The sequence below is a fragment of the Galeopterus variegatus genome, unplaced genomic scaffold, assembly GCF_000696425.1.
Source record: "Galeopterus variegatus unplaced genomic scaffold, G_variegatus-3.0.2 Scaffold881, whole genome shotgun sequence".
NCBI classification, from domain to species: domain Eukaryota; kingdom Metazoa; phylum Chordata; class Mammalia; order Dermoptera; family Cynocephalidae; genus Galeopterus; species Galeopterus variegatus.
In genome coordinates, this window is record NW_007726992.1 from 410,524 (window position 1) to 433,636 (window position 23,113).

Genomic DNA, 23,113 nt, shown 5'->3' on the forward strand with positions numbered 1-23,113 from the left:
TCAGCTTCCATTCATGTGTCACTACTCTGATGTTTATTTGGGACATTTACATTAACAGAGAGAAAAGCCTAGTTCATACTGGGACTTTTCCAGGTTCCAACCTCTCTTTTCCTGGATATCAACCCATGGTCCTTGTCTGGATAGTAGCTTGAAAGTTTTATCATTATTATTACAAATTTCACTGAGATGAACACAGGTTATTGCCTTTATAGAGATGAAGATTAGATTCTTAGAAGCAAGTCCACAATTGGATCTGTGATATTTCTTTGAGGCTGAAAATCTTGAAGAAGATTGTATTTCTAGAACTATCTTATATTTTAAAGGACACATCACCTGAGTTTTATAAAAGCTCTCCCTGACCAAAACACTTGAATCAATCCCAGACTTTTTTTATGCAGTTAAATTTAGAGAAAAAAATTTAATTTCCACTCTATCTAGAATAAAATATTTGTGGAATGAACAAATGCAAGTCATTATACCAAATGCCATAGAGAATCCCAAAATGAATAGAATAGTCTCTATATCAAGGAACCTCAAGTGAGGTGGGAGGGAGTCATGTACACAGTTGAGAACAGTACAGGTCCCAGTTTAGAGGACTGCCCATCTGCTTACCCTTCAGGACTCAGCTCAGCCAGCACCCTCTCCAGAGCCAAGCAAAACTGAATTCACCTCCTTCTCTGTCCTCACATAGCATCATGTGCATGCTTCTATCGTTCATTCACTCAACAAATACCTATAGAGTGCCTACTTTGTGTCCAGCGCTCTTCTGATGGCTGAGGATGCAGTGATGAATATGGTGAAAGTCCCTGTTCTCATGGGGCTCACATTACAGTGAACAAGTATAATATCAGGTGGTGATAAGTGCTGTGAAGAAAAATTAAACTGGGTCAGATAGCAGAGTGGTAGAGGGGAGTAGCTAGATAAGTTACATTCACTCAGCAGTCTCCTGCTAGACTGCCATAAGGGTGGGGACTGTCTTGATTTATTGTTGCACAGTAGGTGTTCAGTATGTGTCTGACTTAGTCCATCTGGGCTGCTTCAAGAAAAGACCATATCCTGGGTGGCCCATAAAAAATAGAAATTTACTTCTCACAGTGCTGGTGGCTGGGAAGTCCAAGATCAAGGCGCTTGCAGATTTGATGTGTGGTCAAAGCCTGTTTTCTGGTTCATAGATGGCTGACTTCTAGCTGTGTCCTCACATGGTACAAGGGGAGAGGGAGCTCTCTGGTGTCTCTCTCTTTTTTTTTTTTTTTTTTTTTTTTTTTTTTTCTTTTTGAGACTGGCTGCACTGCGCTCAGCCAGTGAGCTCACCAGCCATCCCTATATAGGATCCAAACCTGCGGCGGGAGCGCTGCTGCGCTCCCAGCGCCGCACTCTCCCAAGAGCGCCACGGGCTCGGCCCTCTGGTGTCTCTTTTATAAGGGCACTAATTCCATTAACATGGGCTCTGCCCTCCTGATTTAATCACCTCCCAAAAGGCCTGCCTCCTAATACCGTCACCTTGTGGGTTTGCGTTTCAACATATGAATTTTGAGGGGACACACACATTCAGGCCGTAGCAGTGTCTATGAGATGAAAGTAAGAAGAGAAGGAGAAACTGGAGGGCCAGGAGCAGGGTCGACTGGCAGGTATAGGAAATGCTGAGACCAAGCCTGCCCAAGGACTCTGGCCCTTTGCCTCCTCTTTCTTTCTTGGCCATTCATCAGCAGATTCTCTCACTGATCAGTTCCTTAAATGTTCTCTTTTCTGGGCTATTTCACTTGGGCAATTTTTTTTTTTTGTCTTTTTCCGTGTCCGGCAACGGTTCGCAACCCTCAGTGTCGCCCCCGTACCGGACCGGGACCGGCAACGGGATCACAACCCTCGGTGTTGCCCCCGCGCCTCGCTCAGCCAGTGAGCGGGAACCGGTCTGTATGTGGGATCCGAACCCTCGGGCGGGAGCGCCGCCACGCTTCCCAAGCGGCGCACTAGCGCAGTGCACCACCGGGCCGGCCCACTTGGTCAATTTTTAAAGTAAAGGATGCTGGCTTCTGTTCTGTGTTGCAGAATGTTCCTGCTACTTCAGAGAGAAATTAATGGAATGTTAATGGAATTGCATATATTTTCAGGGCACTATACATGTCATCTCTGATGCAGGCAGGAAAAATAGTCAACTCTAACACAGCTGGCTTCCTTGTGTACTGTCAAAACTACCAGAATCATCTCTTTAAGAGAGATACCCTAGGGATACAAGTTGCTCCGGGACCTCTAAATCAGTATTACCGAGTTGAGAGGTCTAAGGAGAAGCAAATGTTTCTTGATTTGAAAATATTCAGAAGGAAAGTTTCTCTCTGGGTGAAAATTAGTAGCTGAACCACACAGGGTGTGAACCAGGTCTGAGAAATGTGGGAACTCAAGTAGAGTGTAAATCAGTTCTGAAAATCCAACTGAACTATACAGCAATGAAAACGAATGGATCACAGCTGCGTACAACCACATGGGTGGATCTTGGATCTCAGAAATGTAGTATTAAGTGGAAAAAGCAAGTTATAGAAGAGTATCAACAGTACAGTTCCATTTATATTGAGTTCTTAGATGTGCAAACCTAAACAATGTGCTTTTAAGAATATAAATGTAGTAAAATGATTTTTGTTTGGGGGTGGCTGGCCAGTATGAGGATCTGAACCTTGACCTCAGTGCTACTGATACCATACTCTAACCCTATTGTGGTAAAATGACTTTTGGAAAAAGTAAGAAAATGGCAAACATAAAATTCAGGATGATAATGGCCTCTGAGTGGGGAAGGAAAGGGATTGGATCATGGAGGGTCACACAGAAGATTCCAGCATAATGATAATGTCTTTCTGTTGGATTAGGTGGTTGTGTGGGCATTTGTAATATCATTCCTTATACTGTACATGTTTTATAAGTATTCTTTTGCATACTCAGTATTGAAGAAAGACAATAAAAAAGAAACACTTAGTTGATTTTTAAAATGGTATCCCACACAAAATAAATCCCAGCCAAGCTGGCATTTTTGACATTTGCTGTACAGACCAAGCGTGTGATTTTTAAAGCACGCTGGAAATGATGTGGCTTTGAAAGAGGGCTTAGTTAGCACCTTTGAACTCTCATCCAGAAGCCTAGACAGGTCATGTGATTAATGATCCCTTTTCCTGTGACCTCATAAACTCTGACAGTGCATTGTTCTCCCCAATCTCACATAAAGTAAGCCACTGTTGGGTGGCTGTGCATATTAATAGCGTTGCTCTTTTAAGTGTTCAACTTTATTTTCGTTGTTTGCATTCTTGGTACTTGCATAGGTTTTAGAAACTAGCTTTAGCAACACTCTGAAAGGCATAGATAGAGCATAGCTTTTTTCTTGCCATGTAGAGAGAAGCAAGCAAGTGTGGCCAAGCAGATTTACCCCGCCTGTCTCTGCATCTGGGTGTTGATGCTGCCTGTACTCCCAGTTCTTCAGTGTGAAATATTCTCTAATGGTTTTATATTCTTAGAAATATATTCTAAGTCAGTTTGGTTGTTATGATGGGTAATGTTTTAGTTATTGCTGCTATAACAACCTCCCCGAAATTTAGTGGCTTAAAACAGGAATTTATTATTAATTCTCACAGTTCTATGACTTCGGCTTTCTGGGAGGTTCTCTCTTAGAGTTTTCCATGAGGTTGCTCTGTGGGTCGACTTGGACACACCAGGCAGTTTTCACCCAGGGCCTTCCATGTGATTGAGGTCTAATGTCAGCCAGGGCTGCAGTTTTCTAGGGTTTGACTGAGTTTTGGAGGTCCAAGATGGCCCATTCACTTAGCTGGCAATTGATATTGGCTGTTGGCTAGGAGTTCAGCTGTGGCTGTCAAATAGAGTGCCTACATATAACCTCTCCATATGGCTTAGGCATCTTATGGCATGGCTGCTGAATTCCAAGAGGGAGAGACCCCAACAGTGAGCATCCCCCCCAGGGTAGGAAACAGAAGCTGCTGGACCAATTAAGGACTGTGCCCTGAATTGGCATAGTAGTCAGCCAACCCAGATTCAGTGGGATGGAGACATAAACTCAAAAGGTTGTGTGGGATGGGAGATATTATTGTAGCCATCTTTGGAAGACACAATGTACCAAAGATAATCACTTTCAGAGATAGCTCATAGCTGAGATCAGTTTTGTATCAGGGACTTACTTTAATTTCACTTTATCATGCATTAGAAATAAAATAGATATTCCACAGGAGGGAAAACATTGGGATGAAGTTGTCTGGGTGGCCCAAAATAAGTACCTCCCATTTTGCTCCAAATCACAGGCCCAAGGAAGGTTCCAGGACCCAGCCTATTCCTTTGGTGCCATTCCCATAGGCTTCTCTGGTAGACATGTGGTGTGGTTATCCCCTCCCACAGATGAGCATCTATAGTGGATCAGGGCTCCCTGCACTGGCAGCTTGACTGCTGGTTTTATCACCACCATCATTTTCCAATAGGCTTTTACATTCTTATCTGAAATTTTTCTTGAAAGGGATCATTGAAAATGTTAAGTAGTACCCCTTCCTTGCAGCCATACTGTAAACTCACCGAGTCCCCAGTCCTATATTTTCCAGTCTTATCAGAGGATAATTTGAGTTTAAACCAATTTTATAAAGACTTTTTATTTTGAAATCATTTCAGCCTTACAGAATTGCAAGACTAGAACAAAGAAGTCCCGCACACCTTTCACCCTGTGTTAAGGTTTAGCCACATTTGCTTCATCTGCATCCCCTCATCACTCCCGTTCACAGTTTCCATAGACACACGCATGGATTTCTCCCAGAACCATGCGAGAGTAAGTTATAAACAGCATAACCTGTTACCCCAAAGAACAAGGACATTCTTTATATGACCACAGTACACTTATAAAAATAAAAAAAAATTAACTTTGACATGATATTGTTACTTAATTTATAGTCTATATGCAACTTTTGCCAGTTGTCCCAATAAGATCCTTTATAGCATTTTTTTCCTGGTCCAAGATCGAACCTAGGGTCCCACAGCACATTTAGTTGTTTCATTGCCTTAGTCTCCTTTAACCCGGGGCATTCCTCCACCTTTCTTTTTCATGACCTTGACATTTTTAAAGCACACAGGCCAGTTATCTTGAGGACTGTTCTTCAATTTGGATTGGTTTGATGTTTCCTCATGATTAGATTCAGGTTGTGCATTTTGCGCAGGGATCCCATGGTAGGGAAGTTAGGTACTTCTCAGTGCCTCCTGTTAGGCCACGATGTCAGTTTGTTTTATTACTAGTGATGCTAACTTCGATCACTGGTTAAGGTGATGTCCACAGGTTTCTCTGGCATACAACCTCTTTTTCTCTCTGGGAAGTAATTAAAAAATAAACTTTTCAGAATGTTGGCTGAGCTGTGCTGAAAAAGCTACAGACCCCTCACATCCAGCAAATAGGCTATGTTCACCATGGGTGGAGTCAAGTGACTTTGGAGAAAATAGAACTAGATTACAGGATGTAGAGGGAAAAAGTCCTTTGGGGTTCTTTGCAGTCAACTCACGTTCAGAAGTGTGACAACCTTCTCTCGAGAGTTGTTCTTGCCACTCTACAGAGGTGTTTGTTTATAATTTCTGCTAGTCATGGAACCTTAAAAGGTTACATAATCCTGCCTTATGCTGCAGAAAGGCCTAGTTCTACCGTCTCAAACAAACCTTTTGAATCCCCTTTGTTATATTTTTGTTAAGTGAAAGAGATAAAATATGGAGACAAAGAACGAAGGGCTTGGGTGCCAGCCCTGGCTCTCATCTATTTGCATCTCTTTGGGAAAGGTCATTCAAGCTCTCAGGACTTTTTTTTTTTTAATCTAAAATAGCAATTTCCTACTTACCTCACTGGGTTATTGTGGTGATCAAATAGACCTAATTATTAAGTAGATGAGAAGGTAGTTCAAGATAGAACTCTATAAATGCACAGTGAATTCCCCTGATTAATTCATGTTTAAATTCTTTCACCAGCCAAGATACCTATTTTCAGGAAACTGAAAGAAAATAGCTCTGCCAGACTTAATTTGGCTTGCTATAGAGTGAGTGAGCAGGGCTGGCCAGAGAGCTGTGGGACCTGCCAGACCAGAATCGCCTTGTTCAAGATGCCCATGCTTAGCAGCTCTTGCAGGGCACTGGCAGGATGCTAAAGTCCATGTAAGCAGCTGGCAAGGCAGAATGAGCAGAGAACTCTACAGTTATGTAGATAAAATTGGGAATTTGTAATATTTTATTCTGTATTTTGGTCACTCACTGCTAGGAAAAAAATCCATGACTCATCTACACTTCTCTAACTTGAAGGTCATGTTTGTATGTGCATGAGAGAGAGAGTTTTCTAACTTATTCTGTTTATTGGTCAGGGGCTAGGGTAGGGGGTTGTAAACAGACTTCTTAACGAGTTTTATCCCAAATAATCCACCCTTACTTCTCAGGTAGAAGTTATTTTTAAATGTGTGCTCATGAGTAATTGGCCCAATTTTATTTGGAATAGAACCTCACAGTCTGTGGTGTGCACTGAACCTACACGTGACCATTCTGTTAAAACAAGTTGAAGCAAGGCTGCTCAGGGCTCTGCCAGCCTGAGACTGTCAGAACCTCCCCCCACCCAGGCCGATCCAGCCTTTTCTCCCTAGGACTGTAACCCTGTCCCGCATTTCCACAGTGACTGAGGGCATGACTTCATCACATTCCATTCCCTTCAGCTGGTGAGCCATTTGCACAAGAGCTGGAGTTCAGATGCTGGCTTCATGGCTGCTAAGGCTGCAGTCAGTTCAGGCCTCTTACTCATTCCCCCAGTCCAGCCCTGGGGACCCTTATGGTGAGAGTCGGGTATGCGGAAGAGCTCCCATCCCTCTACCCATCATGGGTGGAGGGACCCGTGTACTGCAGGGCCACCTGGGGCAGAGTCCACCTCTTGGACTAGAATAGGCGGGGCTGTGCGTGCCTGGCATCTTTGCTCGGTCTCACCAGTCAGAGAAATCATACTCGCTCCTTGGGGAGGACAGCAAGGGCAAGAGAGAAGAGCAGGTGGTTTTTGCCGGTCCTTCCACGGCTGGAAATTCCTCTTTAACGAGTCCAGGCAGGAGTGCATAGGGGAGGAGAAAATGTTTCTGTCTGCATCATCTACCACAAGATAGCAGTTTTTCGTATGGCCTCTGTCACCAAGTTCTAGATCTATCCCCTGCCCCACACTGTTGTTGGGACGAAGGCATACAGAGCATCCACATGATATTCCAGGGAGCAGACAACATATTTTCATCTGGGCAAGCAGTTAGACCGAATCTCTTGAGACACCCTCATGGTGGCTATAGCAAAATGGGCAGAGAGTTTACAGCAGTGGGCACAGCTTACCTCAGTGGGTCACTGTTAGCTTGAGAGGGCAAAGAGAGGCAGGACACAGAGGCTCTGCCTGCTTAACAGTGTTATTACAGCCCTAGGTGACAGTGTGAAAGGAAGGTGTGGCCAAGCAAAAGGTCTCCTACCTGCCCTATGTTTGTACAGATTATTTGAAGCTGAACACAGGTTTTTGCAGCTAATTGGGAAAGTATGCTCAATGGAGCACAGTCAGCATTAGAGAGCAGGACGTGGTGGTTTCCCCATTACGGTTCATCCTCCTGGTTTCGGTTTATCTGTGAGGATCATTGGGATTTTATTTGATCTGTTTAATCAACACAACTTCTGTACTTACTCTATGCCAGTTTTTAAAAGAATGTCCTGGGGTTTGGTAACCCCAAACCCAGGCTTAACTGCGATTGCACCATGGAATAGAGCAGACTTGTAAGAAGTGGAGTCAGTTAGACTCCATTGTTGTGTGTCCCTTTCTGTGGAAGGATTGTGTATTTGAATCCCTTTGATAGACTTGAATATGCGTGGGCTCAAACCCTCAGCTCCATCGCTTAATCGAGGGGAGTCATTGAACCTCTCTGAGCCTGGTTTCCTTATCTTTAGAGTGACCATAATAATAGTACGTGTGTCATACTGTTTTTCAACACTTAAAAGACACACACACAAGCCGAGCCCGTGGCGCACTCGGGAGAGTGCGGCGCTGGGAGCGCAGCAGCGCTCCCGCCGCAGGTTCGGATCCTAGATAGGGATGACCGGTGCGCTCACTGGCTGAGCGCGGTGTGGCCGGTCTCAAAAAAAAAAAAAAAGACACACACACACACACACACACACGTACATACACAAATACATGTCTATATATCCTACGCAGTGCAGCGGCTGGTGTGTAGACAGCACTCAGGAAACACAGACACAACTGTAGAGGGTAATAATGGAGATCTGAGCTCCACATGATCAGAGGAGGGACCCCAGTCTGATTCCGTCTGTCAGAACGCATAGGGACTTATGTGCTAGATCATAGAGGCACTCATACGTTACCTCTCCAGGGAAGGCTCTCAGGAGCCCGGAGGCATGCCTTGGGGTCACCGTGGGGATTGAACACTACTGCTCCAACCAGAGCAGCTCCATTCTTATTTCCTGTTTATAGATTGTGTGTGTGTGTGTGTGTGTGTGTGTTTGTGTGTGTTTGTGTGAGAGAGAGAGAGAGAGAGAGAGAGAGAGAGATATGTCAGGGGTTCTTAGCTGAGGGGATCTTGTTCCTGAGGGGACATTTGGCAATGTCTGGAGAAATTTTGGGTTGTCACAACCCAGGGACAGGGATGCAGATTGCTACTGTCATCTAGTGGATGGAGGCCATGGATACTGTTAAACAAACATCCTGCAGCGCACAGGGCAGCCCCCCACATCAAAGGACAGTCCAGCCCCAAATGTTGGTGATGCTGGGTTTAGAAAGCCTACTATAAATGCATATGTGTATGATGGGACAGGGGGACCCTGTGCATAATTGTATTTGGCAAAAGAGTCTAGGAAAAAATTAGAAAACCAGGATTATATAGTGCATCTGGAAAGAACCACCTGTTGCTGGTAAGTCTGAAAAACTGCATCCCTTAGGAATGGTAGGAAGAGGTCCTTTTGGGGGTTAGAGTTGTCCAACTGGGAAGCAGACTGCCGTGGAAGGGGTGGACAGCCCACTGTGGGAGTGTGATCTGGACTAATTTTACATCAGTAAAATGGTTGTTACCGAAACAACTGTATTTTAGAAATTCATGTCATGTTAAAGACATTCATTGTATCAAATGATCACCTGTTCCCCACTGCTGTGTGGTGCTCTGCCTAGTATTGACTGAGAGAAGATGCTCTCCAAGAGCCAGGCTGTTAACATGAGAACATCAGTGGAGAATATCTGCATCTCACCCAATCTGCATACCACATGAGGGTTATTTTCCAGTTCAGGACAAAGTTTTTAATATTGATCTGATCATGGCATCAGGATCTGATTAGGTAACACTTTAAGCCTCTGATGAGAAATTGGCCTTGAATATTAAGTTGAGTTGCCATTTTTATTGCTGTTTTTATAGATCAAAAGCAGTTGGATATTAGCAACTCGATATGGTTTAACCTGCTACAGGATTGAAAGTGACAGTTTGTGATTTATATACAGATTACTTTATAACTTTCCTAGAGGAACTCTGCATAAATGTTTGCATCCCTGTGCCAATCTCTGGGTAAACTTGCATCTCCAATTAAGCTGTTAGTTACCTCCTCGAACAACCAGCACTCACCAGGAGTCCAGCCTGGGCCAGCATACCCATGATGGACCTTCTTCCAATAGAAGACAAGATCCTCATTTTAACAAAGTGGTGTTTCCCAGGGTGGCTTATCTTCACCTTTCACATCTGCTCAGTTGGGAGGAGAGGACTTCTGTTAAACTTAAGAAGCCTCAAAAAACACTCCCAATCCCTACTACCTCTTTTTATTCCTCCGCATTTAAAAAGGAACTGGGAACCTTGAAGACATTGAGCTAAGTAAAATAAGTTGGTCACAGAGGAACAAGTACTGTATAATTCCACTTATACGAGGTACCTGAAATAAGCAAATTCAGAAAGACAGAAAGTAGAATGGTGGTTGCCAGTGGCTGGGGGAGAGGGAAATAGGGAGTTCATGTTTAATGGAGATGGATGGTGGTGATGGTTGCACAACATTGTGAATGTACTTAATACCACTGAACTGTATACTGAAAAAATGGCTAAGATGGTAAAGTTTATTTTATCACAATTTTTTAAAAAAGAAGCTAGCTTGTCTGTTATCATATGCTGAAGCCAGATACAACCCTGGTGTTTAGCTAAAAAGGGGTGGTGGTAAAATGCCTAACATCCATGCTTATATTGTCATCAAACCAAAGTGAGATTAGTTCATGGCATCATCATCTGGGCTTCTTAAAATATTTCCCCTACATTAAGGCCGTCTTCTAGGTACCATATGTTCCTGGTAGGGTGTATTAGTTCATTTTCTGTTGCTTATAATAGAATATCTGAAACTGGGTAATTTATTTAAAAAATGAAATTTCTTATAATTTTGGAGGCCAGGAAGTTCAAGGTCCGGGGGGCACATCTGGTGAGGGCCTTCTTCTTTGTGGGAACTCTCTACAGGGTTCTGTGGTGACACAGGGTATCACATTGCAAGGGTTGGGTGAGAGCATGCCAAGATGCTAACTTGCTCTCCTTATAAAGCCCCTAGTGCCACTCTTTTGATAACCATTCATTCATTAACCCATCAATCCGTGAATGGTTTAATCCATTCATGAGTGCATAGGTCAAATCACCTCTTACAGGCCCCACCTTTCAAATACCATACTGGGGGGGACATTTCAACCATAGCATAGGATGAGAGTACTTTGGGGACTTTTAAGTGTGTGCTAACCCCTACATTTGAACTCTGGAGAGACAAAATTATTCATGTTTTTAGAACCAGGTGTCTTTAGAACAGGCCCTGAGTAGTCAGGCTCAGTAACCATCTTCTGGTATGTTTTTGGTTTTCCAGGACAATGTCAAAAGCATATCCACAATCTCCAAAGATGGGGAAGCCGCCATACCCAGGGTCTCCCGTGAAGTACCGCCTTCCTGCCTTTCCCAGCCTAGAAACTCCCAAGAAGAAAGCAGAGAAAGAAAAGAGCAACAAGGAAAAGGAAGGTGCCTCTGGTCAGCAGGCCACTGGCCCACATGGAGAGGAAGCCCTAGAGAAGCATGTGGCAGACAAGTACGCCAACGAGAAGCACGTGGCTGACAAGTATGCCAGCGAGAAGCATGGGACCGCAGGAGGGAAGGCAGAGAGCAGCACAGGTAGACCTTTTTGGCTTCCCCAAGATGGTTCTCCCTCTAACCTGACCCACGTGCTATTCTCTTGTGTTTGCAGGAGAGAGAGGGATTTTTTTCCTGGGACAACTCCATCCCCTCCTACTGCTTTCTCAGGCTTGCACCTTGCTCTTCAATCCTTTCCCTCAGTATCCTGAGGGTCCCCTGGAGGAGGAGACCTAGAGGCTGACTCCACTAATGGCTGTGAAAGCTCACGGGGCTGTGTCCAGCCAGCATTTGTGCTACCCGCAAGAGAGGGTCTTCCTTTAGTCCTTAAAGCTTCTGTGATGCAGTGAGTTCACCCCCGTGGTGACTGCTGTGGGACTTGCCAGTGACCCTGTCCCTCCTCCTCACCCTCTGTGAAACATATGCAGGGTCACAGCCAGCCCATTGCAGCTTCTCTTGCTCGGTGGCTATTTGTGCCAGTCCTGGCAGCATTTCCCATCAGCACACTTTGTTGAGTTTTTTGTCTCCAAGTGGCAGCTACTGTGTGAGTGGAATTGTTCCATTCGTTTCCCTTGATCTTTTCCTCTTGACGCCTCTCCTCTGATGCAGCCTTAGGGAAGCCCACAGCAGGCACCACTGATGCAGGGGAGGCCACAAAGATCCTGGCTGAAAAGAGACGACAGGCCCGGCTGCAGAAGGAACAGGAGGAACAAGAACGACTGGAGAAGGAAGAACGAGACAGGTATGTGGGTGCTGAGTGTTGGTGTGATCTCATGTAAAGGCTATGTTGAAATGAGCAACTTGCCTTTCTTTTCGCAGTTTTGGTATTACTAAAAAATGAGCAGAATGCCTGGACTGCATGGAAGGTGTTCAGGAGACTGCATCTTCTATTAGATGTCATTAACAGCAATGGAACTTTGCTCTTTTGAGAGGACGTGGAAACTCATAGCTCTGGGATCTAAATGTTACAGGCATCTTCCCAGTCTCCTCCTGTACTTTGAGACCAGGCAGGCCTCGTAGAGCTACAAGGGGAATTTGAGCTTTGTTTATAGAATGAGATTCTCCCTGGGAAGACAGGAAGTTCAGGATGTAGAGATCTTGATTGTGCTTCCCAAATTGTTTTCTCCCCCAAATTATCCTAACTCTAAGTTATCCTAATTATCCCAGAGTGAGAGAGAGGAGAGTTGAGCAGGGTCCCACAGATGGGGGCAGTGGAGGTGGGGAAGAGCCGATCTCATAGTCCGTGAGCAATGAGGTATGTGGAGTCCCATCCTGGAGCAAGACAAAAGACGTCATTGCAGTAGTCCCTGAACCTTGGAGAGTATGGGAATCATTTGGGGAATGCAGTGAAAATGTACAGAGCCAAGCTCTGTCCTGTTTCAGCAGCTCACCAAGGTATAACCACTGTGGTATTAGTAGATTTTATCATTAAATTGATAAAGGAAGCTCTTCAGATAATCACAAAGTGCAATCTAATACTGTTTAGAGAATTAGCATGACAGGAAGCAAGTAGTGCTGTAGTACTTCAAGGCCAACACTGAATTTAAAATAATAGAAAATTCTTGGTCCTTTGGTGACCTTGGCAAGCCTTCGTGGTCTCTATTTACAGGTTAGCTGATCTAGTTTTTTGAAGTGGTGAGGGGTAGGTCTAGCTGATCCCTTCTTCAAATTCTGGATTTCTCTGATTATTTTTCTACCTCCAGGTTTTTGGCAAATATTGACAGGTTTTTGTTGTTGTTGTTGAGTGGTGTGTTTGGGCTAGTTTGGGTGGGCCTTGGGAGCATAAAGGGAGGTTGCAGGAGATGAAGATGAATCGTAGATCCTCAAATGACAGGTCTTGGTAATTGCAGGCCCTGGAGTTACCATGCAGGCTCTGAGCAGGTGAGTAACATGATTGTAGCTGTGTGCTTAGGAAGGTGAAGTTCTTTACCTTCTAGCTACCATCCTCTCTCACATCTCCTTCACAGCCCAGCTCCTGAAAGATTTGATTGTACTTTCTCAGCTCACACTGTCTTCACACCTCACACCACCATTCCTCCTAATTACTGGACACCTAATTGATTTCTCTGTTGGCTTTGAACTTGCTGAGCTTGCCCTCGCTTCTCTGCCTCTCCTCAGTTTCCTCTGTCCACTCCTCATCCCCTTAAATGTTGCCTGGGCTCCTAGCCCTTAATCTTTGACCAGCTTCTTGCCTGACAAGCCCTCCACGAACAGCATTGCTCCCTTGTGCTCTGCCAGTGCCCCACAGTGCTGCCACTTCCTCCGGCTGAGGTCCTTTGGTGTGCTAAACCAACTTTGCTGTCATCTTCCTTCCTATCTTCATTTTCCTTTTGCCTCGTTTTTTCATCTGTTTCTGAAGCTAATCACAGGTTGCCTTGTAAACTTTCCATACTTTCTGAAACAAGGGAGGCGCTAAATAACACATGCATAGTGATGACTCCTATGGCCTGGGCTCTGTCTAGGGCTGTGCAGTCCAGCACCATAGCTTCTAGGCACATGTGACCACCAAAATGTAAATTAAGTAAAATTAAGTAAATCTCAGCTCCTCAGCCATACTAGTCACATTTCAGTTCTCAATAGCTACATGTGGCTAGTAGCTACCATATTAGATGGCACAAGGCTATATAGCACATTTTCCTCATCACAGAAAGTTCTATTGGATACCACTCATCTACAACCTAGAGACCATATTTCCAACTGTCTTATGTTTTCATTTGAGTGTGTCCCATATGCATCTCAAATTCAGCATTCCAAAGCAGAACTTAGTATCTTTCTCCCAAATGTCCTTTTCCTTTCACAAGATCTGCACCCCCATCTATCCAGGCACCCAAGTCAGAAATCTCAGTACCAATTTCACCTCTTCCCTTTCCTTCCTCCTCTATATCCCATTAGTTGTCAGGTCCAGTCTCCATAGCTGTCACATTAGCAACTCTGTTCTCTCCCTTCTCCTCCAGCCTGAGGTCCAGCCCCTGTTGTCTGTGACCTGGACTGTGTCAGTGGCCATCTCAACTGCACTGCTAGCTCTAAGTCTCCTGAAGCTTGTTCGCTGTCCACGCTGTGTCTGTAGTGACCTTTCTCAATGTGATTGTCTTACTCCTGTCCTTTAACAAGCCAATGGCTCCTCTGCCCACAGGATCTACCCAAACCCATCAACAGGCCTTCAGGGCCTGTCATGAACTGGCCACTACCTGCCTCCCCACCTTTCTGCCCCCTGGGTGCCAGCGTGCAAACCTCCCTGACATTCCTCCATCATACGGCTCCACACCTCCAAATCTTTGCTTTTACTGTGTCCCCACAAGGACTCATGCTTCTTCTATGCAGACACCTTTTTCTTTCTCAAGATAGAGGTCAAACTGGCTCCCTCTCATAGACTTTTTGGCCCTGTGCCTGGGAGAGAACCAGCCACACCACTCCTCCCTTACTGAGCCCAGCTATTCAGTTGACTAACATAGCCTCATTTGTGTACAGGCCTCTTTCCTCCTAGTTAGCCCCTTAAAAGGCTGGGCTACAGTCTTTGGATCACTGATTCCTGGTGCTCAGTAAATGTATGAGAAAGGAAGAGGAGGAGGAAGAGGCCCAACTAAGAAACCATCACAGTAGTAGGTTAAGAGAGTACAAGAGCTAAAGTAGAGTGGTGAAGGCAGACCTGGAAAAGCGAGTCTATGGACTGTACAACTCAGAAGAAATGGGCAGATTCGAAGTTGATGCTAAGGTTTGATTCTAAGGACTTAGCAGAATGGTGTACCCAATAACAGATAAAGGAAGGACAGAAGGAATTGGTTTTAAAGGATAAAGCTATTTTATTTTTAGAAACTAAGTTTAAGGTGCCTGCAAAATGTCCAGGTGGTTGGAGATGACATTGAATCTTAGGGCCTAGGTAAAAATGAGAGCAATACACTTGACCCAAAATTAGTTTTCCTCTCTCTTGCCAGAATGTGAAGCTTTGCTAGTGCCATGTGGAAGGTGAGAAAGGAAAGTACCAGACATCCTGGGGCTGGAACACAGCAGACACCTCTTGGAATAAGATCATCCTCACATCTGTTTTGTGATTAGAGTCAATAGTTAAAGCCACAGAAATGTCATTGCCAAATGAGAGAATGTAGAGAATAAAGATCCTTGAGCCAAACTGTGGAGAGCCCAATTATTGTCACAAACTGTTGAGGGAAATACCATCCGGGTCAGGGGTGGTGGAGTCTGCTCAGAATAGAAGGGCTACTGACCAGGTGTCCACACAACTAGAAGAAGAACAGAAGCTGGTCCAGTCCCAACTAGCAGAAACATCAGGGTCCTCTGAGAAGCACATAGAATAGCACCCAGCCCCTGGGCTTGTGGATGGCCCAAGATGGAAAGTGGGATCCTTGGAATTGGGGCAAGAAACCTCAGGCCCTGGTCTACCCTGTGGAGGGCATTGGCAGAAACTAGTAAGCAAGAGGTCCTACTGGGATTCCAAAATGGATCATATGAAGTCATGTTAAGAAGCTAAAATAGCTGCTAGGAGCACACATTAAAGAATATTCCATAAGGCAGCCCCCACGAGCAAGGTCACATAGCCAGGCTGAAGCTCAGTGTCCAGGCAAGAGTTAGGCCCAGACCTGGAAGCATGGGCAGAGGTCCTCAGGGCCACTCAGCCCTGGTTCCTCACTGGCTGAACCTCCCTATGGCAGGTGGTTTGGTGAGAACTAGGGAAGGCAGCAGCCCATCCAACATAGGGAGAGGCAGGAGGGAGCCAGGGTGACACAGCACAGGGCCGTAGAGAGGGCCTCACTGGAGGGATGCTTTTTAATGTTGCCAGCACCTGTGAGACATGTCAGGGCTAAAAAGGCTGTTGGTCTTGGGGTTTAGGAGATGAGCAGAGATTTTGGAGGGAGGGTGGAGACAAAGCAGCCTGAAAGAGGTGAGAGGGTAGAAGCTCTGAATGTCAGCTGGCCATCGAGCAGTCACAAAAGGAAGGCAGGCAAGAGAGGACCAGGAGGGCTGCTCAGCATGCCCAAGACCTGAGCATTCTTATAGGCCATGGAAAAGGGTATATAGAAGGGCAAGACTGGCAGTGGAAGGAAGAGGGGCTAGTGGAGGAGCATGGAGCCACGGGAGGGTGTAGACTCATAGCACCAGTGTTGGCATTCACAGTCCTCTTCATCTAAGCAGAGGAAGAAGAGGGAAACTTTCTGAGCAGTGATGCCATAGAGGAGAGAAGTTGAAGAAGCTCAGATCAGGTGACCCCAGTCTTCTCTGTAAAGTGGTTGGTGATGTCATCAACTAAGGATCACAAAGATTGAGAAGACGTAGCAATTTGGACTGTGTCCATAAGGGACCCAGGGGTGAGGATAAAAAGAGCCTGGGATATGGCAGTCCAGGCTAAGGAGCAGATGACTAGTCAGCCTTGTTTGTGCCTTTCTCTAACCAGTGCTTGGCAGCCCAGGTGGGCAGGAGTGGTCCTGGGGGCTAAGCCTGGAGTTGGGCAACCAAGTGACCTCCATGCCATCTTAGAAGTGCTCGGGAGGGGATTGGAGGCCAGGGGGCACTGAGAGAAGAGGGAAGCGATGCAAATCAATTGCACAGTACTAACCAGAGCAGGTCAGGAGAGAGGCAGGAGGATGGGGGAGATAAGATCAAAGAGGGTTAATATTGAAGGTTAAGCTTTTTTTTTTTTTAAATGAAAACTTTCAAGCACATAGGAATAGAGAAGAGAGTAGTGAAACCCACATACTCATCCACCAGATTGAAAGCTGGTGTGAACAAGGTAGGACAGGGTGGGACAAAAGAGGGAGAAAGATGCTGAAGGTGAGACATGGATATGAAGACCTTCACCAATGGCCAGGGACAAGGGATGCATGCATTAAATGCTGCATGATAACAAAGATGCATAGTTTTCTGGCTTTCTACATAGCTGGGGAGGAAGGGAGGATGGGCTGGGGGAGAGGGGATGACAAGAACAAGGACAGAGAGCATGGTAGAACTGCACACAGTTCTGGTGGACTCTCGAGGGACTTAGTACTGATGGCGAGGGTAGCCGGCTGGGGGTGACCTACAGCAGAGAGCTGGGAGGAAATGACAACATAATGTTCTCTCTGGCTCCTCAAGCAGATAGAGAAAGAGTGTTCATCCTTGGAGAGGATTGTGAGGGACCCGGTTTCACATGGGGGAAGCCAGTTTTTCTGTCAGTTTTTACCTACTGTGGGGGAAGCAAAGTGTGGTTAAGGGAGGGAAATTTGTCTGTAAGAGGATGGGATTTCCATGTCAGCACCATGGAAAGGACAACAGGGGCTAATGGGCCTGTGGGGAGGAATATATGTTTTGGGTGATAATGAGGATTATGGAGATTTCAGGGCCATGAGGATGTGACTATGTGTGTGTTCATCTGGGCACCTATGAAGTCCTGATGATAAAAATGGAAGAAACAGAGTGGATTTTCAGATCCCTGAAGATGAGGATAACAGGTCCTTTGTGAAGTAGCTCTTAATTAATTCATACACAGTGTATTCTTCACACAATGTGTACTTCTCTGGGACAATCACAGTTCTTTAAAAAAGGATAAGAAATGAAACAGTGTTCTGATTAACTTTTGGATAAGTCGTGTTATCAAAATGTACATTTGTAGTAATCCTGTGTTGGACGTACTTAGTCTCTCATCAAGGAATCTAGGAGAACGGGAGTTTCTTTCTGATTAGGCCTCATAATGCCCTTCTCCAGAATATCTGTTAATAATTTCAGTTGTTCCACAGTGCTTTTAGGCACTGCGACCTCTGCTAATGTAGAGCATACTGTTACAGCCTTAGGCCAATGTCTATGAGTATTTCTTTCCCTTTTAAAATATTTCTTTGGGGCTGACCAGTTAGCTCAGTTGGTAGAGTGTGGTGCTGACAACACCAAGGTCAAGGGTTGGGATCCCCATACCAGCCAGCCACCAAAAAAAACCCAACAGAAATAAAATATTACTTTGGTGATACATAGGTTTTTTAACTTCCATGAGTTCTGAAGCTGACTATTAGGATGGAAGGATACTCTTTTTAAGTCTTAATCTTTTTATGACAAAATAATGGCACCCCAGTAAGTCAGTGACACATGCTTCCCAATGAAGGTAATTTCTGAAAAACATAGTTTTATAGACACACTTAAAAGGGCACTGGGGGTTGGAGGAAGTATCCATTCTGAATTGTAAACCAAACTAACAGTTGAGAATCTTCTCAGGCCAGGCATTCTCATGCATTATCTCATTTAATTCTTACAGTGATGCCATGGAGCACTAGAATAGTGATTTTCATTTTTAAAACGGTCATCATAAATGTTCAGTGACTTTCCAGATGTCACACAGTCAGTAGCATATTTGGAATGTAATTTGTGTCTTGCCCATAGGTCACATTGCTAGTGATCAACCAAGGAAAGTGACACACGTGTGTAGGAAGAATATTAGAAATGTGCAAACAAGCCTTTAGATGTTACAGAATTTTTCCTCACTGCTTAGAGTTCTTTATGATTACATCATGAACCATCCTCTGTGGACGAAAATGTCTAAATGCCACTTAATTGTCATATAGCAAAGAATAAAAGCTAAAATAGATTTTTAAAGATTGCCAAAATAAAAGGAAAATAGATGCTTTAATTTCTGTATTAAATGTCAAGCTTCTGTTGAGCATTTTCTTCTACTTGCTGCTTCAGAAGTCACATACCAATTAAAACCAAAAGTAAACTTTTTAAGCTCATATTCACTGCTCTGAAATAGCTGACTGGCAGCCGTGACCATTGAGACACTTCCCAGTTTTTCTAGCTTTAGTTGGTTTTAAAGATTTATCCTGCTTAGTTTTTTTAAAGAATTGTCACTAAACATGAACAGTGGAGCTTGACTTCCTCTCGTTGTGGTCATTTGCAAGTTGACTAGGGAGAGTCTGTGTCTTCCCTGCAGTACTCTTCCCAAATCAATATATCGTTAGTCTTTGTATTACAGAATTTGAAGTCAAGCCAGGTAACTGTGTTTTGGTAAATGTACAGACTTGAGTAGATTTCTGGGAAGGATGGATCGTTTTATTAAATGGATACTTATCGAATGCATGTGTGTGCTAGTGTGAGCATTACTCTGTACTGTTAGCACATGATTCTTTGACAGTTTGTCTTTGAGCATGTCGTCCTCTAACAATAATTATATTTTCAAAAGGCTGGAGAGAGAGGAGGTAGAAAGAAAGGTGGAAGAGGAAAGGCTTCGCCTAGAAGCAGCAGCCCGCAAACAGGAAGAGGAAAAGAAGTGGCAGGAAGAGGAAGAGAAAAGAAAGGAAGGAGAGGAGGCCAAGCGGAAGGCTGAGGAGGAGCTGCTGCTGAAAGAAAAGCAAGAAAAGGAAAAGCAAGAAAAAGCCATGATTGAAAACCAGGTACTATATGAGTCCTCAAATAAACTTGACTTGTTTTCTGAGGGCTTTAGTTAACTTTAAGTAAAATTAGTTAAATTTGAGTGACTCAATACTTGAAGATTTTTCTTGAATTATCTGGGCTGGTTATTAAATATACGTTATTTGGGGCAATTACAGTGCCATTGGCAGTGTTTGCCATCTGTCAGTTTGGGTTTCCCCAAAGGCAGACCCTAGGGGAAGAATGTGGGTGCCAGTAGTTTTTTGGGAGAGTATCCCAGAAGGGTAGTAGGGGAGTGAAAGGAAAGCCAGTAGAATTGCATTGATGAGTGGCTTACTGTGGGCAACTGGAATTCACTCCCATTGGGACCCTCTGAGAGACTGTGGGTCAGGCCTTTAAATTGTCCTAAAGGATGAGGCAACTGGACTATTTATCTACCAGCTTCTGCCCCTCATTGTGGAGGGTTGCTCCTTGGGGCATTAAGTCCCTGAAACTTCTGGCCACATGCACTGCCCACAGACACAGAAAGACTCTGGCCATGTGTGAGCACTGTCTGCAAGTGATTTGCATGGTGGTCCAGGGGTATATAAATGAGGCCTAACCCATGTCTGCTATGTCAGAGCAGGCTGTGTAAATCCACACTGCATATTAGAGCAGCATCCGCTTCGGGGCAGGTGATGAGGTGAAGGAGCATGTGCAAAGCCCAGGGAATTACTACAGTGTTGTCTTAGATTAATAAAGCCCGTACCTTGATTTACCTGTTTCTATCAGAAAGAAGCAGCAGAAGCAAAGACCCTGGAAGCAGCTAAACAGATGCTTCTAGAAAGAGAACAGATTATGCTGCAGATTGAGCAGGGGCGACTGGAGAGGAGGAAGGTAAGGGCTAAGGGATCAGGAAGATTTAGGGGGAGGCAGGAACAGGAAGAGAATCCAGTTCTGTTCTGCAGTGATTGGGTAGAGTGCTCATAGAAGTCAGTTTGGTCAAGTTCATTGATACTGCTCTTCAAATCTTCTATATCTTTATTAGTTTTTTGTCATCTTTCTATGAGTTACTGAGAGAAGAGTGTTAAAAGCTCCATCTGTGATTATGGATTTGTCCATTTCTCCTTTAAATTCTGTCAGGTTTTGTTTTATATATTTTGAAACCCTGTTAAGTGAATATACATTTCAGCTTGTTAAAGGAGTCAGTTCAACAGGAAAATTTATCATAACATGCCTTTCTTTATCTCTAGTAATAGTTCTTATCTTAAAGTTTGCTTTGGCTGCCTTTTTTTTTTTTTGGCTGCACCACACTCAGCCAGTGAGCGCTGTGAGCGCACCGGTCATCCCTATATAGGATCCGAACCCGTGGCGGGAGCGCTGCTGCACTCCCAGCGCCGCACTCTCCCGAGTGCACCACGGGCTCGGCCCTTGGCTGCCTTTTTTAATGGTGGTTCTCTTACTTGAATCTTTTTGGTTTCCAGAGAATAGATGAAATCATGAAGAGAACAAGGAAGAGTGATGTGTCTCCAGAAGTGAAGGTAGGAATTCAGGTGACCATTTTAATAGTTTATGTACTGATTGAGTAGAAAAGGACAGCAGAATACATTCAAGGAGGGATGGCCTGTTAGCTCAGTTGGTTAGAGCATGATGCTGATAAAACCGAAGTCCAGGGTTCTATCCCTGTACCAACCAGCTGCCCAAAACAAAAAACATACATTCAGGCAAATTGTAGGTCTTGGAGAGGGTTAATGGAGAGCCAGGAAAAATAGACTCTTTCTGCTTTGTTCCTGGCTAGGTTAAGGAGGGTGTAGGTACCTGAAAGGACAGAGGGGTTTCAGAGATGGGGCAGGTAAAAGATTTCCTTGGAGCATTGGGGGTGGGGACAGAAGGAGAGGCTCAGCAGTCCATGAATAAAATAGAGGATGGTGGTGACATAATATAAGGGAGACACAGCTGAAGACTCCTAGAATTACCATGGAACAGGCAGATGGTTCCTCAGGGCTCCAAATATCCTCCGATGCTTTCAGAAAGCACTTGTTTTTCTGTGTAACATCAGCCTTCCCTCTTTATCCCCTCTGTTTTCAGAAAGAAGATCCCAAAGTAGGAATTCAGCCTGCTGTGTGTGTGGAAAATAAGACAAAACCAGTCATTCCCAACAAAATAGGTGAGTGTGAGATCTGGTTCTTGAGTTATTCCTTTCAGTAGCAAGGGCTCGTGAAGCTTCCTACAGGGGAAAAGCACCCGTGGGTCCTAAGAGTGTGACTGCTGGCCAGGGCCTGTGCACTTCCCCTTCCCTGGGGGCATCTCTCCAGCACAGGGTCTGTTAGTTCCATCTGGGAAACCGCCACATTTCTCAGTTCCTCTAAGAATCCCAGCACAGGAGGCATGCTGTCTGCTGGCCCATGATGCTTTCCAGGGATCTTACCTGCTGAGCAGGTTTTATGAATACCTGACTCTGCTTTTCTGTGGAGGCCCCACTCAGACAACTGATAATGTAATTGTCTTCTCTTCCCTTTTGTGAAGGTGGTTACATGGGGTTACTTGTGGTTCTTTCCACAAAAGATGTTGCATCATTGGTGAAACAGGATTAAATTAATTGCCTTGGTATATGTTTTCTCTGTTATTTCATTGTTTTGATATTTTATGATTAACACAAGGACTTTGTGTTCTCAATCAGAAATCAATGGATTGAACACCTGCCAGGATGTTAATGGTGTGGGGCGCCCTACCCCAGAAACTTTTCCCCAAGATGTTTTCTCTAATGGGCTTAAACCAGTTGGGGGACTTGTTCATCTGGATGCCCTTGATGGGAAATCAAACAGTCTGGATGATTCGACTGAAGAAGTTCAGTCTATGGATGTGAGGTATGTCGATTTCTTTGGCATTTAAGCTTCGTCTCTTCCAAACACTGCCACTCTCTTTTAGTTGGTATCTTCATCTTTTACACAACCATATTACCTAAAGCAGGTTTGCTTGACTTTACAGGAAAGTTGTCAGTGTAATACCAGTGCTTGGGTTGGGTTCCCTAGAAGCAGAGTCTGGGACAGAGTTTCCAGGGCATGTGATTTATTAGGGGAAAACTCTCAGGAGTTTCTTAGGACAAAGGGAGAGGAAAGAAGTTGCTAAGCAAGGGTGTGTTCTCAGCTGATCCCACAGGAGTTCTGGAGGATGAATTTCCACTGGAGAGTTGTCCAATTAAGATAAGGGAGGTGGCCTTTGTACCACTGTATCTGTCAGTCATTTACTATGGGCCCCCAGAGTGGGGGGTACAGGTCCAACTTAGTGGGCATAGGGGCTCCTGTCAGCTAAAGGCAGTTGTTTTGAAAAAGGGCAGCAACTGTGACTCTTTAGCAACCAGCTCTCTCTGCAGCTGGGGGATGGGTGCGCCTGCAGGGTCCACTGTATCTGATGTCTCATATTTAAGTAAACTTGTCAATAGAGACTTGATAAAAGAACTAAGTTGCTTTCAGGTCCTAAAAACTTTAGGAATTCTGGGGCCGGCCCGGTGGTGCACTGCTACAGTGCGCCGCTTGGGAGTGCGGCGCCGTTCCCGCCGAGGGTTCAGATCCCACATACAGACCGGCCGCTCACTGGCTGAGCGAGGTGCGGGTGCAACACTGAGGGTTGCGATCCTATTGCCGGTCCCGGTCCGG

The 23,113-nt window shown here is 44.8% G+C and overlaps 1 protein-coding gene across 4 annotated transcripts in view; it reads left to right on the forward strand.

Moving 5' to 3' along the window:
• MAP7D2 (MAP7 domain containing 2) overlaps window positions 1–23,113 on the forward strand; it is a 50,861-nt gene that overhangs the window by 22,165 nt on the left and 5,583 nt on the right. For all 4 annotated transcript variants that reach the window (XM_008573139.1, XM_008573136.1, XM_008573138.1 and 1 more), the window contains 7 exons: window positions 10,885–11,183; window positions 11,751–11,883; window positions 19,291–19,501; window positions 20,250–20,354; window positions 20,942–20,998; window positions 21,546–21,624; window positions 22,138–22,324. In XM_008573139.1, coding sequence (XP_008571361.1) covers window positions 10,885–11,183; window positions 11,751–11,883; window positions 19,291–19,501; window positions 20,250–20,354; window positions 20,942–20,998; window positions 21,546–21,624; window positions 22,138–22,324 — 1,071 coding nt within the window. The remainder of the gene's footprint in view (window positions 1–10,884; window positions 11,184–11,750; window positions 11,884–19,290; window positions 19,502–20,249; window positions 20,355–20,941; window positions 20,999–21,545; window positions 21,625–22,137; window positions 22,325–23,113) is intronic.